The following is a 16831-nucleotide window of genomic DNA, read 5'->3' as shown; positions in this document are numbered from 1 at the left end:
GCTGCCCTTTAATGGATAAGATGGTTTGGTAATTGCAAAAACTGCAAGAAAAAGTCCAGTATCTTTTATTTGCAGATGACACTCAGTTTGATACTTTGTTATCTAGATCAGGTTTCTTAAAAGGGGGCTGCCAATTAGATCTCAAACTCATTTTATGTTTTAAATGATACAATATTAAGCTGTTGTCAGCCGTATTTTATTTATTTATTTATATTTATTCATGCAGGCATTCATTCATTCACTTATACATTTACATGTAATTGTTTGGCAAATATTCAATTATTTGATTCTGTACATCAACAATAATTATTTTATCACCTATGCAACATAATCATCATAAATTATGTCAATACAGTATTTTAAAGGAATAGTCTCTCAAGTTCATCTCAAGACCAGGTCCAAGACCACATTTTCATAGTTTTGGACTAAAAAAATAATTTAGACTCAGTCTTGACTCGGACTAGGCCTACTCAGATCTCTTCAAAATATCTTGTGTTATGTAAAAGAAAGAAAGTAATACAGGTTTGGCGCATTATGACGGTGAGTAAATGATGACAGAATTTTAATTATGTTTGCCCATTTAGGAGTCCCAGCTCTAAATCAATACAATTCATATATTTTGAAAATGAATTTAAGTCTCTACAAAAGTGCTCTGAATATTTTCAGATACTATATATACACTGTGCAGCTCAATTTCTTCCCTATGCTCTGTCTCTTTCCCTCTCCACAGGTGGTAGATTGAGGGCTTGAAGGATGGGTGTGAAGCTCTTCACTGTGATTACAGCTCATGAGGCAGGTTGATCATATCAATCAATCTTTCCTCCTCAATGACACTGATGCTGATGAGCCTCTGTCTTTACAAAGGATAAAATGACCCTGCCAACAGAGTATAAGACCACCTGGTCAAGATATGACTTTTAACCTCTCACACTTCTCCAGACAAAAAAATCAACAAATTGTACTTCACACTGTTCCTTTAAAGGAGACATCTGGATAACTGTCACGCTGTCTGGTCTCTGTTTCCCTGAGTCTCCGCTAGTGGTCTCACTTCCCCATAGGCACCTCACCGTAGGCACTACAATTCCCACAAAGCCTTGTCCCGTCATCACATTAATTGCACTCCTGTTAATTGCACTCAGGTGTCTTAACTTGTTAGTCATTATCCTCCCTATATTAACCAGTCCTTTTCTGTTTGTCTGGATGGAGTCCTTTCCTTCCGTCACCCAGTTTCCTCGCATTCCGAGTTTCTAGGTTCTACTCCTGTTCCTATTCCTTTCCTGTTTATTTGTTTGTTTGTTTGTTTGGATTTTTGGTTTTGACCCCTGCATGTTGGATTCTGAGTTGGATTACCCAAATAAACCCACACTGCGTTTGGATCTCTCGTCTCCTGTGTTTCTCAGGGTTCCGATCGCAACAATAACCAAAGATAAGGAAATGGTTGAATCGCTCTGCTTTACCAAAACACAAACCAATGAATCTGATGCACAATCCAGCCAATGAGCAGAGAATCATCAGTCAGAGAACAGGAAATGGACACACACACTGGGAAATTGATAAAAACGATGTGAGAATAAGTCTTGAGAGTCGAGAGAGCTGTCCTGTGGAGACTTGGGCAGATTCTAATAATGAAGTTTGGCCATATCTGCGGATACAGCAGCCAGATAGAGGAAGACAGCAGGCTTTTAGATAAAGCCGTGTGTCTCTATTAGTGTGAAACTGAGCTTAGGCCAGGAGACATCCCGCATTTGATGTGCTGAGACAATGCCTCTCCAGGATGAAATGAAATTTGCAGTTATCATCATTATCATGATGAACGATGAGAGTCTGGCTAGCATGGCAATAGTTATGAATACCTTGTGCCAATGTATGTTTTTTTTTTTTTTTTTTACAGACTGGGAAAGTGTTCTAGCAGGTCTAATGCTCAGAACATCAGGAGGCAGAGATTGGAATGACTGTTTGAGATTAACAACAAATTGGACCAATAATAACCAAGTAGATAAGAATGCATATGTTTACTGTTCCAAAGTTTGGGGTCTGTAAGTTTTTTTTTATTTTATTTTTTTATTACACCAGTGCTATACTTAATTGTTCAAAAATTCAGCAAAAAAAAGTAATATTATAAAATATTTAAAGGTGCAATGTGTAATATTTACAATGATCTGTTTACAGAAATGCAATATAATATACATAACTGTGTTTTCAGAGGTGTATAAAGACCTTACTTAATGAGCCGTTATGTTTTTATTACCTTAGATTGAGCAATTTATATCTACATACACCGCCGGTCCCCTTATACGGAAGTCGCCATCATGTTTCTAGAGTAGCCTTAAATGGACAAACTGCTCAACTGAGTGCGTTTCGTAACTTTGTTGTTCTTGCAAATAAAACACTGACACAATGATGAACAAGTACATTAGCATTCGCAATAGCATCAATTTATTAAATAATGTAAATATAATAACTTAATTTACCTTTGTAAAGAAATCTCATTGCTCTCTCCTGTCTTTACCAATGACCAATCTTTGCCCGTGTCGGCCACCGTAGCTTCTCTAAAGGGAGGGGAGATGCCGCTAAAATCTACACACTGCACCTCTAATCAAATAAAATCTACAAATTGAATACTACCATATCTTACAATTTAATTTACTGCTGTGAAGTTGAATCAACAAACAGAACCCTGAATCAACAAACAGAACTAACAAATCTTGCTACAAGTGTGACTGCATCATATAATAATTATTAATTATTAATAATATTAATAATGTTCATCGTCTGGCTCACTACGTCTTGTACTAATTTTTCTAAAAATCCTGTCATACATGCACAAACTGACAGTCACCACTTATAAGCTACTACTAAATATTGTAGAAACATAATTTTCTGTAAAGTTGCTTTGTAACGATTTGTATTGTAAAAAGCGCTATACAAATAAACTTGAATTGAATTATCGCAGCCATTATTCCAGTCTTCAGTGTCACACGTTCCTTCAGAAATTATTCTAATATTCTGATTTGCAGCTCAATAAACATTTCTTATTATTAGCAATGTTAAAAACAATCATGCTGCTTCATATTTTTGTTGAAACTAATACACAGTTACACAAAATGGTAACTGAATAGGATGTTCAAAAGAATGGCATTTACTTGAAATAGAAATATTTCATAACTTTAGAAATGTTTTAGTGTATCTGTTGGTTGATTTAATGTATCCTTGCTGATTAAAATGATTAATTTCTTTAAAAAATTGTACTGATCCCAAACTTTAATTTAATGTAACTGAATTTAATTTAATTTAATTTTGTAAGTATTTTTTCCCTATACTATACTGATTATAACTATAACTTTATAATTAATGAATACTTTCTTTATGAATGTATAATTTTTAATTAATCAGAATCACATGCAGATGTCCGTTTAGTCCTATACTCTTCTGTAATGTGAACCTTGTTTATGAGTATATCGTCAAACATAACTTTCAACTTAAAAAAGTCTAGAACATCAGCGATCCCCTGTTCAGTTCGAGTCAGTTCAGTGTTAAAAAATCTCTACTCACCAGCCTGCTCTGTGCTGACGGTGATATTGGCAAGCTGTCTCTCGGATCTGCCCAAACCCGACACTCCATTCAGAGCCTCGATTTGGAATGTGTAATTGGCATGCGCCACAAAGTCTTGGACCACCACAGAGGTGCTAGTGAGGCCCGTGGGTTTGGGTATGAAGCGCACGTTGCTGTTGCATGCCTCGCAGGCCTGACCATCAGCCCCGCATCGGAAACAGAACACATTATAGCTTACATCCTTCCGACCACCTGTGTCACTGGGCGGAGTCCACTCCAGAAAGAGGGCGGTCTCATTGATGTTAAAAACCAAGTTTCGAGGAGAGGAGGGTGGTCCTAAAAAAAAGACACACCTGACTCATTAGTAACCATAATTATCATGCTGACAGAAATCCTCCTGTGAGAAAAAAAAACCGCCTATTTGAGCATAATATTATGCAGATTAAGAATTTTGACCTTTTTTCCGCTCTCTTAAAAATGGTACATATGCAATACTAACGAATAATTTCAAAGCCTTAAAAAACACTCAAGAGCGTTTGCCATCTCTCTTTCACTCCCTCCCTCTGGATTCACTGATATACAAATGTCTCTGCTCTAGTACCCTGGGTTCTGCTTCCTATAAAATTCCGGCTCAGAGCCAGAAACAAGGAAGTCTGCGTTTATCTGCTGTTTCCCAGACCCAGCTAATGATGATAATGAGAATATGTCCTAGACATGATCATCATAGTTAATGATAATTGCACCCACTCGTGAATAACAAGGAAGTAATTATTCCTCCTCTCCTGTTTTTAATGCAGATTGCTGCTGGTGTTGAAAAGATTGAGTTTGGTGAATAATTTGGGTAATGACGATGGGGGGCAGAAGTAGGAAAAGGGAAGAGGGTTATGAAGCAGAAGACTGAAATAACTGGAATTCTAATTGATAGAATCAGAAATGAGAATGATGAGAGAGAAAATGTATGCTCATTATCACTATTTTTGGCACATTTAGTATTATTGTTCATCTTTAGTTTTTCTTTCTTAATTACGTTCTCAATTATTAATACTTATTTAATTAATTAATTTTCATTTAAATCTCTTGATTAATTTTATTTATTTATTTATTTTTTTGTTCTGCACTGGTACTGAACTTTATCTTTTTAATCTTATTTTATATATGTATTTCTCCTTCGGGAAACTGAAACTGGTGCAATGAAAACATTCTCATCTCCTTTATCACACTGCTGACTCGTTCACTCTCACTTCATACAAATGCAGCTGGAATCTTCTTGTGTCACACTTATAGATGGTATTGAAAATGACCCGGGAGAACTTCAATATTAATATCATTCCAATATAGTTTTAGTGTTCATCTTGTTTCTAGGATAATCAGATCACACTGATATTACAGGACATACTCTAGCTTCTAGTGTGAAATTGCTTAAAGGACTAGTTCATGAGTTTGTTTATTCAGATATTTTGGAGAAATTCAAAATTGTATCACTTGCTCACTAGTAGATCCTCTGCAGTGAATGGGTGCAGTCAGAATGAGAGTCCAAAAAGTTGATAAAAACATCACGATAATCCACAATTAATCCACACCAATTCAATCCATCACTTAAAGTCTTGTGAAGCCAAAGCCTGCCGGTTTGTAAGAACGGAATCCATCAAGATGTTTTTTTTTTGTTGTTTGTTTGTTTTGTTTTTTATTCAAACCATTGTCTCTGAATAAAATCCATAAAAATAAAAAACAAAATCCAGAGTCCATAATAATGCTTCAGTTAGGGAAACATGTTCTTCTCACATCAAGATCCACTAAAATATTTTGTTTAACACTGTTTTGGACTATTTTCACTAGTTTTTATCAGCTGTTTGGGCTCATTCTGATGGCACCCATTCACTGAAGAGGACCCACTAGTGATGTAATGCTAAATTTATCAAAATCTGTTCTGATGAACAAACTCATCTATATCTTTGGTGAACTATTCCTTTAAATATTATTTGGTTATTTAACCTATTTTTTTTAAGTTGCCACCACTTTGAAAAAACATATGTGCTGTTTTGTCATTGCTTGCAAATCACACCAAAATTGAAATAAAAAAAAATGAAAATAAAAATATTAATAAAATGGAAAATGAATGAAATCAGAGCAGTAGGCTGACTTACGTGTGCAGGCCATGGTGGGAGGGTCCTTGCTGGCTCGGTAGTAGTTTTTTTCACAATGACAATGTGCAGAACCCTCGGTGTGGCTGGAACTGTGTGGGGGACACTTTGAACATTTTATGTTTCCTGCAAAGGCTTTGTAGAACCCGGGTCTGCAGGCTGTGGAGAAAACATAAAGAGAAAAGTTAAGGCTGTGCATTCCAGAATTTATTGATAAATTTAACTGAAACATTAAACTGAATAATACAGTATGCAAATTATTTAATCAAATGACAGTTAATCGCACACACACACACACATATATATATATATATATATATATGCTGGGGGAATCACAAATGAAGAAGGTTTTAGAATAATAAAGGCTTTAAAACTTTAATATATAATTTAAAGTATAACACGTGTGCATTTTACCAAGTTTGGCGTCAGTAAGACTGTTTTATTATTATTATATTATTACATATATATGTATATATAAAAAATAAAAAAACTTGCATGTATTATGCATTAAAAGGATGCATTAAATTGATTAAAAGTCACAGTAAATACATTTATAATGTTATACAAGGTTTCTATTTCAAATACTGTATATGCTGATATATATTCAAAATCTTCTATACTGCAAATAGGCTAATCTTAAAAAAAATAAAAAAATAAACCTTGGTTCCTCAAGGGAACTCGAGCTGCATCAAAGGAAAACTTTGGGAACACCCTTCAGCATGACCGGCTCTGAACCACGTGTGTAATCAGTCCAATGGATGGGTGAGATGTCTTGGGTGGGGTGACGTAATGACCAGGAAGCTTAAAACAAGTGCGGTGAAACCGGCGTCAGCCTTCTGTCATTCAGCAAGTGCTTTGTGTGTGTGTTAGTCACTAACTGTTTGTGAGTCTTATTTAGTGTTGTTTGTTAAGCTAAGCTCCATTATGTCACAGCTTCAGTCAAGAGAAGTTTTGGGCGAGAGCAGGCAGCATTCAGGCTGTGTGTTTTTCCCTGCCTGCAAAAGAAAAGGATATTGGGGTAGGGACACACACAGTTTGTGTGTTGTCTGCGGTAGAGCCAAGCACGCAGAATCAGTTCTCGAGGGAGTTGACGGCCCATGATGCGAGTGTTTGTTACTGCTTTGTTTCACTCTCATTAGGCTCTCTTTGAGAAGGGAGCCTTCATTGGCGTTTCTCCAGTGGAAGGAATGTAGACGGGCGAGTCCCTATCATCTTCCTCAACCACCAGATCTTGCGCCCGCTCTCGGGATTTTGGAAGCCCACGCTGCGGTACTTCCCCCCGGGGAGAGGGGCGACGCTCTGCCTGTCTTTCTCCAAGGAGACTGATATGGAGGGCGTCGATGAGCTCGCCAGTTGCACAAGCAACAGTTGCACAAGCATCAGTTACACAAGCATATTATGCCTGATATTATGATGAGCAGCATTAATGGGGAGTGGAGCTCACGCAGTCAGCTTTCGGGTGCTGATTGTGTTTTTCCCGCTATTAAATGCTCCGCTCTCGCCGGACATGCTTCAAGGAGGGTGTCCATGCATGTGATCTTGCGATTGTGGTCCCGCTGCTGCTGAGGCCGCGGGGATTGCTCTTGATCTGGTGTTCCCATGTTCCCTAGATATAGAGCTCATTCTCGAGGCTTGGAGACCAGCGCTGTGGTTTTTCCCCCTCTGAGTGAGAGCTCGCTGCAGCGGCAATCTTTCTCTGAGGAGATTGATGTTGTTTGTGTGACTGAGCGGCTAGCGCGCTGCTGAGGCAACGCGTATATTACATCAATTCGGTTTTTGATGTGAATCTTTCTACACCAGACTGTGTTTACTCGTCTGGTTGTTTGACTACATTTAATTCTGAAGAATAAAATGAAATATTTATCTGACTATGAGAAGTTAGATATACAGGGGCTCTTGGGATAAAAAATTCTTGAGTGAGAGCATATGTTTACCTCTCTTCCTCTAAGGAGGTTGAGGTGGTCAGCCAGGGCTGCTGGGTGGGAGCAGTACCAAGCCTACTGTGTTCCAGCCCCTAGTGCTGGGGGTGTCACTTCTAGTACTCCGCAGAGTCTAGCGTCAGAGTGGCGCTCCCAAGCCAAAGGCTTCTAGTGGAAGGCGGTTCTGCGGACCATCATTCTCGCTGGATAGTCTTCGTTGTGAATGTCCTGACGGCCTAAGGCCTAGGACTTTTTGAGGGCCAGCTCCCTCTGTGCAAGAGAAGTTTACACATGGCCTATCTGTCCTCTGTGCCCTTTAGGAGATCGATCTGTCAATACTGCCAGTGTTTCAAGGCGCAGCGGTCTCTGGCGAGCACTTTTCTCAGTTACTGCCCTGAAACGTAGCAGTACTAAGAGGCTCGCTAACTCTACAGAAGTCTCTAGAGAAGCTAGTATGGTCATCCCCTGCCAGTCCGCCACTTCAGGGCACTGTGCTAGCTGCTCTAGGTGTACCAGATCAATCTCGTGAGACTGGTTCCCTTAGGAGGTCACAAGGCCGTGTGGGAGCCCTTGCAAAAGTGTGCTTCATTGGGTCCTGCCCCGAGCAGGCTCTGGACTATTCTTCCCAGCAGACAACGTGAGGACCATCATTTTTAATAGGAGACTTCAGCTTTAAGAGTCCTGATGCTGTGGCTCAGGACCTTGGAGGACAGACACCCTCTTGCGAAGAGCAGTGTACACTGTATTACACGGTGCCCATCTCTCCTCTCACCGATCTGTCAACCCTGTCGGTGTTCCAGTGTTCCAGGGTGCAGTGGTCTTCAGTGAACACTTCTCTAAGAGGCTCGCAACCTCCACAGAGGTTTCCAGAGCAGCTAGCTCGCCTGTCTCCTGCCGGTTTGCCACTTCAAGTCACAGAGCTAACTGCTCTGATGACACCAGAGATCGGTCTCGAGAGTCTGATTCCCTTAGTAGACTATTTGTGTTCTAAACTACTTTCATTTGTTTGAAAACTACTGCCAAACATGTCTCAATGGGTCCTGCACACTGTAGTGAGAGGCCACAGAATCCAGTTCGGTTCTCCTCCACCTGAATTCAATGGGGCCTTTCCCACCCTGGTGGGTCCCGAGCAGGCTCTGGTAATGGAACAGAAGTAGACACTCTCTGAGGACGGAGGCCATCGAGGTGGTCCCCCCTCAAGTTGCAGAGTCTGGGTCCTACAGCCGGTACTTCACTGCTCCGAGGAAGGATCAAGGGTTGCGTCCTATTTTAGATCTGCATCTTTTGAACCGCTCAGTCAGGGGACTGAAGTTCAGCATGCTCGCACTCAAACAGGTTGTGTCTTAGACCAAGTCCGAGGACTGGTGTGTCATGATTGATCTAAAAAATTTACTTATCTCCATCCTTTCTCATCATAGAAAGTTCCTGAGGTTTGCTTTTGGGGGCAAAAGCCTACCAATACTGGTTCTTCCTCTGACCTTACACTCTCACCCCACACTTTCACGACTCAGCCACATTGACGATTGGTTGACATTAGCTCAATCAGAGCGGATGGTGATTCGGCATCGAGGTGTCATTCTCATGTCACACTGTGCCCCTCTCGGTGGCCAGTCAGTGGGCAGACACCCTCTGATTACATGTTTCCTCTGCGGTGCGCTGAGGCCTCCAGCCAGAAGAAGCTTATGCTAAGCAGTGGATCAGGATGCTATCCTAAAGCCTCGAGTCCTCTGATCTCCCCTCTCTTGGGGCTCAAGACTCACTCCTTCTAAAGTTTGGCCATTGGGCGGGATGTCCCCGATTACTTGTCAGGTTCCTGGCTCCTTCTCTCACTTTGGCTGTGCTCTTCCACACTAGGCAGAGATTTTAAATTCTGGTGGCATGGGCATAATCATTCCCAAATCATCCTCCAATGCAGCTCGAGCTCTTGAAGTGGAACGCCTATAATGCATGTAACCCTGGTTCCTCGAGGGAATGAGATGCTGTGTCTCGGGGTCATACTTCTGACATCCCTGCCGGTGCTTTTTTCTATCCTAGAGGCTGACGCCGGTTTCACCGCACGTGCTTTTAAGCTTCCTGGTCACTACATCACCCCGCCTGTGACGTCTTGCCCATCTATTGGAATGATTATACACATGGTTCACAGCAGGTCATGCTGAAGTGCGTTCCCAGAGCATCCTCCGATGCAGTGCCTTGTTCCCTCGAGGAACCAGGGTTACATGCATAACCTGAGACATTTCTATATAAATATCAAGCAAAACAGCTGTTTTCAACATTGTTAATAATAAACATTTCATGAGCAGCAAATCAGCATATTAAAATGACTTCTAAAGGATCATCTTACACTGAAGACTGGAGTAATGGCTGGTGAATATTCAGCTTTAAATCACAAAAAACAATGTAATAACATTTTCATAATATTACTGATTTACTGTATTATTGTAAATAAATGCTGCATTTGTAAGAATAACTGACTTCTTTTAAAAACATTCACAATCCACTTTGCAATCATGTTCAGACAAGACTCATTCTAGCATTCCCCATTTGACAAATTCAATATTTTATGTAATTTAAATATTATATTGTTTGCCTAAAGTCACATGCAGACAAACATCACCAAATGACTGGTTAAAATATGGAAAAGTATAAGGCAGATAAAATGTGAGGTAATGTTTTCAATCTTTAGCTACCCCATCAGTCTCCACGGAACTGGTAGCTTATGAGATACATTAAAAGCTTCAACTTCTCCCTCTCTCAATCTCTCTCTCTCTTTCTCTCCAGTGTGCAGCCTAACTCTTTTGATCTTTTCTATGCTCCACACCATAGCAGCTCTTAAACACTCCCCATCTTGGACTTAGACTCCACACTGAAAGACTCGCCAAGGCCCAGGAGACCAGCCAGACGAGACTGAGTTAAGTGGTACACACCCAAGCACACATACTTACGCACATCATAGATGTAGGATAGCAGATCTCTTTCTGTAGCGTCTCTACCTCTGTATCTCTCACACACACATATACACATACACACAAGTTTTACTCTTATTTAAATTTGCTCCTCAGAGGTTGGTAATTCTCTATAGCCACAACATTACAGGCATTGATCTGTTTCTCTCTGACTCCAGACACCTTCTCCAGTAACAGGGCCATACCCGGAGAGCTTCCCCAGCACCCGTTCGTCCTTATTGTGATGCAGGGCAACAAGTTGTGTGCGTAGGACCTCTGTTAGCATCTTTTAAAATCGGTAAAGGCGTTTGGCAGCTTTCCTAGCAAGGAAAACAACTCCAATGTATAAATCATTAATGAGGGTTCTTACTTTTATTTAGATCTGTTGTAAACAAAGTCAACTACTATTTTGTGGAAATGGAGAGCATATATTGTGGAAGTGCAAATACGACAAGCAGTCAAACAAGTATGCCACCAAACAGACCTGAGAAAAAATTATCTTTCATGATTTGCATATTAAAGTCAATGTGAAATGCGGATCGCAACCCATTTTATTTTCACAATAAGACATATTTTGAAGTGAAACAGGATATTGCAAAGAAGAAAATGTAATGTGGGTCTTTTATCTTTTCTGAATTTATCGGAAAAGTGTGCATTAAATGCCTGATGAGACAAGGTGGTTAAAAAGTAAAAGTTGTTCAAGATGTCAACTGAAAAGGAACAAAAAGTTTTAAATAAAAAAACAGTATTTATAAAAAAGAAAAGAAAAAAAGAAACATTAAAAGTATTTTTACCACTGAAGTTGTGAACTATAAGATAATGTCAGACAGTAGATTGTTATTTTCTTAATTTATTATTATTCCCTCCCTGAAAGTCATGAAAATTCCCACAACAATTTAATGTCCACTTCTCACATTATATGGTGTTTCTGTGATAAAAATTATGGTGGTTGGAAATATATTTGAAACATTTTGAAATGAAATTTCTTGTTAAAGCTAACTTCACAGCTAGGTTTTTTTTTTAACAAAAAATATATATATATATATATATATATATATACAATTAAAATATTTTTCACACTTTGTGCACAATTTGATAAAATTACAGCATGACTGCAGATGGCACAATGAAATATTCATCAAAAAACATTAAACAAAAAACAAATATGATTGAACAAAAAATTAACCCCTGGGACATAAGAATGTCCAAAGTTGAAGAAGTTCCTTTTATATCAATTTACCATAGTTCCAATTATTTCTTATTTTTAGTTCTTAGTGCTACTGCTCCTGATCTTATTACTAGTATTACTCTTATAATGACATCTAACTAGGACCACAAGTATAGATATTTTTACAAGACCCATGGCAGCTCTAATTAGGCCAACAGAAGAAGTAGATCTGCCTCAGTGAAGTGAAGACCAGTGATACCAAGAACGGTACGATTCTGCAGCATTTACCTTTCCCCAGAGGATCCACAGGCAGCCATGCTGCAGAACGGTTCAGCTCTCAATATCAAAGGATGCAAAGCAGGATGAGGCAGCGCTGGAGGCAGGACTGAAAACAAAGTGGTCATTTGGATCTATGAAATTAGTTCAATTTTAATTTGCTCACATTGTAAAACGACTCCTGGTATGGCTCTTTACGAGGCTTGTAATTACACAGTGGGGGGAGGTTTGGGGGGTTGATTAAAAGCAAAAAAACAACAACAACAACATAAAAACAATACTACATTCACCTATAATTAAGCTTAATTTTCAGAAGTTTATACAGTTTTATTTGAATGATTTCTGTTGTTTTTGGAGCAATTAAGCCTCATTAATATACCACACAAACTTCAGGTGCTAAAAGAGTAGTTTCTACTACTTTCCCCTAAAAAGCAGTTACCGGATCCAGCGTTGTCCACAATTCAGACGTGTACCTCCTAAAAAGCCAATTAAATACAACCCTCAGTGCCAGTTAATGGACTCCGTAATGGCTATGTCAATATGAATAAATATATATTTTCCCCTCAGTCAGACATGTATTGAGTATGAGCTGACATACTGTCTGAGCAGGGGGTTAGAACAGCAGGGGAGATGAACAGGAGACAGTAATTTAGAAAATCGATCCAATTCCCTGCAACCACGCTTTAAACTTTTCTAGGAAAAATCGGCCGTGGCTCTGAGAACGAACCTTGGAAAATTTGTTTGGCTGCCTGACCTCCAGTTCAGGCTTTTGCTCAATGGTCATGTAGTGCATAATAACAACGTTCAAGGAGGGTTTAGGTGGTCCATTTGGAAAACAAAGTGGAGTGTTTTATTATTCCGAATGTGTCTGAATTGCTACAATGACAGACAGCGTAGAGAGTAAGTCTCTCTTTCTCTCCACCAGCAATCATCCCATCTCAACGGCACTTTGCTTGCCCCCGAGGACAAGACCTTTATGACAGGAGGACAAGAGAGTGTCTGTGTGGAAGATATAGTTCTAGAGATTCTTTCCCTCCCCTTCTTTCTTCGTCTTTTCTCCGTGTCTCTTTTCCTCTCTTTCGATGACAGTTTTGGGGCATTTTCCAGCGACGCTGTGTTTGTGTGCATGAGGTGTAAGGCTAGGAAGAGACGTAACTGAAGATAGAAAGAATTTTAGGAGAGAGCGAGGAAGAGATGTAGTCCCACAGGTAAACAATTTCATCGTTAGCACAGGGGACTGCCGGTAGAAAAAGCAATTATGATTTCGTATATGGTTAAAAATTCTCATTCGCCTTTAATGAATGGACTCAGAGCTAGTGACTCGACGGTGCAGAGCAGTCTAGGCCTCATCATCTCTCTTCTCTCTCTCTCTTGGCTTTTCTTGGTCTCTTTATCTCTCTCCTTTATTTTCTCTCTTTGTCCCTCCATCTGCCAACCTCCCTCTCTGTATCTCTCTCTACTCTCTGTTGACAGTCTATCTGGGTATGGAAATAAGCATTGGAGATTGCCTCCAGCTGTATGTAAGTCCCCAGAGGAGGAAATAGACCCATGATAGCACAATTACTTAATACGTTAAAAAGCTGGAAATAATAGCTTTGGTGTGCGAGGGAAACAAATCGGGGAGCTTTGATAGGCAAAAAAATAAATAAATGAAAGAATAAAAAAAAATTCAATCAGTGGTCCATTTTGGGCAGCCCCGGATCCTGCTGATTCCACTAATTTGTGTTATTTTTTTTCACCCTCAGCATTTAGATATACAAATACCATTGAAGGGTTTTCCTGAATGCTAATCATTTCTGTCAGTTAGCAGTTGGCAAACAAAGGGTAGAGTGACAGATTGCTGGAATATACTCAATGCTTCTTCACATGACAGTTTTACAAAATGCAGATTTTTAACAGTCATTATTCAATTTGGAAAGGCAGTCTATAGCGAAAATTGTAATGGACTGCTAAATGTATTCAGCGGCTTGCGAGCGCGTGCTGCCTTCCTCCGACTTGCCGCCCGGAGCGAATATTGAAAAAAGTATTATAAGCATTGTGTTTTAGGACAAATAATTCATTTTTAATCTCCAGTTGGTATTTAAATGTTATGAATGTGATTTTCTACCTCTGCACGAGGATATGCGTGTGTATTTTCTGCCTTATGCACAGCAACAGGCCTTCATTGAGAGGAAGGGGAATTCTGCTTTCCATTTATCTGTGTCAATTCGATCTACATTTAACTGTCTACTAATGCAGAACTTGCTGTTTGATTTGCTCGTGATTGGAGTGATTTGACAGCTGACCGCATCAGCTGGTCACAGTCTATGCCTCCGTGGCCTGACTGAACTAAAGCTGCGCTCGATTTGTATAACAGATTTGCCCATTATAAAACAAGATGGATAGCAGTATACATGGTATATTTGCAGCACAAATGATAACCAAGCAAAAAACTATATCAAAACTAGTTTATCAAAATTAGTTTTTTGGCATGTCATGCCAACAATGCATATAGCCGTCTTGCTTTTCAAGGAAATTTATGACTATTTTTAGTACTGTTTGTAATTTGATTATTGTTATACTGTGAATGTTTCTGTACTGATGCTTTAGTTACTTATCAGTTATAGATAAGTGTAATTTTTTTCAATGAAGTGTCAATTATCTATCCATATACAGTATAGGCCTGTCACAATAACTACTTTTTTGGGGGCAATATATTGCCCCAGAAAAAATTGTGATAAATTATATTATTGTCACGGTGCTGCTAGATAAAGCATACAAAGGTGATGATAGATTCCAACAGGGTATTTATTCTGAAAAACACAAAAGAAGAGTTAATCCAAAAACACCACACATCAATAACCGACAACACAAACTGAACAGACAGGAACTTAAGTACACAGACCAAATGAGGATAATTAACAAGACACAGGTGAACAACTAACATAATCAAAGGGGAGACAGAAACTAAGTCAAAGAACAAAACTAGACAGGCAAATAAAGTCCAAACTAACAGAAACCGTGACAACTGTTGACAATTTAAGGCCATTTTTGCCACTATATGATTATAAAAAAAGAACAGTGCTGAGCCAGTTGAGGGAAATCCCTTTAAACTTTGAAAGGATACTATGGCCGGCGACACACTGGATGCTTGGCGCAAGCGTCTCAGCTGCGTGGCGTGTCTGTTTTTAATTCGGCTCCCATGTTAACAGGTTAGAGCTTGCAGACTGCCTGCGTGAGACGTGCGTCTCAGGCGCGGCTCGAGCCGTGTGGAAAACGCGTGCATGCTAGAAATAGAACCGACGCCTATTTTTCACGCGACACACGCGCGTGTTGGAAGCATTTCCAGGCAAAATATAATAGGAAAATATGTTTATATGTCATTTTGTACACAAATACATATTAATTCATGACATTTTGATATTTGAAAGTCTATAGGTTGACATAAATTCAGATATAAATGTAATTTAAAAAATAAATAAATAATTATCGATTTTCAAATATTGCACCTGTCAAACATAGTCTATTTTGCCGTCAATACTGTTGACGGCGTCCTTTATCAGTAGGCGTAGGTGTAGGTGTGTAAAAAAAAAAGTTGATTTTGTTGTCATGAAGACAAGAGCCTGGTCTGTCGGCGGCCTCACTCTATGTCACCTACAGCAGCAGCAGCGCGCCATGCCGCATCAGTCACGGTTCTGGTGTGTAAAGACACAAAAAACACGAGGCAGCCGCCACGCTTCTGGCACGCAGCAGAGACGCCACGCAGCCAGTGTGTCACCGGCCTATGACAAATACTTAATTTTATTATTCTGACAACAGATGACAAACTTTTTTTTACCTCAATGTTACATATTTTAATGTAAACAAACATGCATGTAAACACATCATGGTCATTTGATAAGTCGATACAGTAATTCTAGCAACAGGCCTATGTAAAATGAAATTAATTTTTTCAAACAAACAAACATTGTTGAGTGGTTATGGGAAAATATGCAAGATTCCAAACTTAAGCAATAAGAAATACATTTCTAAATATTAAATAATTCCTAATCTAGAAAGGGATAAAAATCATTCACACATTTGTATGATTTTTTCTATTACTTTTCACAATTTTTTTTTTTTTTTACTTGCACATGTTGTAAAGTATTGTCAATGGGAACAATGTGTATAACAATTTTTTTGATTGAATTCATGTATTATAATAATAATAATCAGCTTGATATAAAATTATTAAAGCACAATGATATACAATTTTAGTATCCCACCCCTATAATTACTGTATAAATAGGGGCTCTGTATCCTAAAACAACAATGGCCACATGCTAAAGTTGTCTGAAAATACATTTGGCAGACTCTCTTTGGTGGACAGTATTTCTGAAGCAATTACTCCTTCGGCTAACAGACATGTCCTTGGCATTTCTCTCAAAATTTCTATTCTGCTCATTTTTCCTTCTTTCATCACCTCTTTTTCCCTGGCTCCTCCTCGTACATTCTGCCTTTCTCCTTTCATTCACCTCCCACACCCCACTCTCCTCCCATCAAACATTTCTTTCTTTTCCTCCCACCCTTTTGCTCCCTTTGTCATTAAACTTTAAGCTCTCACTGTATTTTTTCCTCCCCCTTTTTTACCACAAGTCCATTTTTGCTGGGTGGAATTAAAGAGAAGAAAAACAAAGTTAATGAATTCTTAATGAGCAGCACTGAGGCTGGAGGTGACACAGGGGAAAAATACTACCCGCCCCTTGATTGATGATTATAAGAGAACATTCAAATAAACCAAACCGAGTGATTTATTTCCTGCTGCGTAAGACCTCAGCCACTGGCGTATACAGGAAACACATTTGACAGACACTG

The 16831-nt window shown here is 39.2% G+C and overlaps 1 protein-coding gene across 2 annotated transcripts in view; it reads right to left on the bottom strand.

Moving 5' to 3' along the window:
• Positions 1–16831, bottom strand: part of epha6 (eph receptor A6) — a 123215-nt gene that overhangs the window by 35647 nt on the left and 70737 nt on the right. For both annotated transcript variants that reach the window (XM_059554238.1, XM_059554239.1), the window contains exons 4-5: positions 5697–5852; positions 3553–3888 (exon numbers count right to left, since the gene is read on the bottom strand). In XM_059554238.1, the coding sequence (XP_059410221.1) occupies positions 3553–3888; positions 5697–5852 (492 nt within the window). The remainder of the gene's footprint in view (positions 1–3552; positions 3889–5696; positions 5853–16831) is intronic.

The sequence above is a fragment of the Carassius carassius genome, chromosome 7, assembly GCF_963082965.1.
Source record: "Carassius carassius chromosome 7, fCarCar2.1, whole genome shotgun sequence".
In the NCBI taxonomy this organism is placed as follows: Eukaryota; Metazoa; Chordata; class Actinopteri; order Cypriniformes; family Cyprinidae; genus Carassius; species Carassius carassius.
The sequence above is the reverse complement of the archived record's forward strand: the minus strand, read 5'-3'. Positions and strand labels throughout refer to the sequence as shown.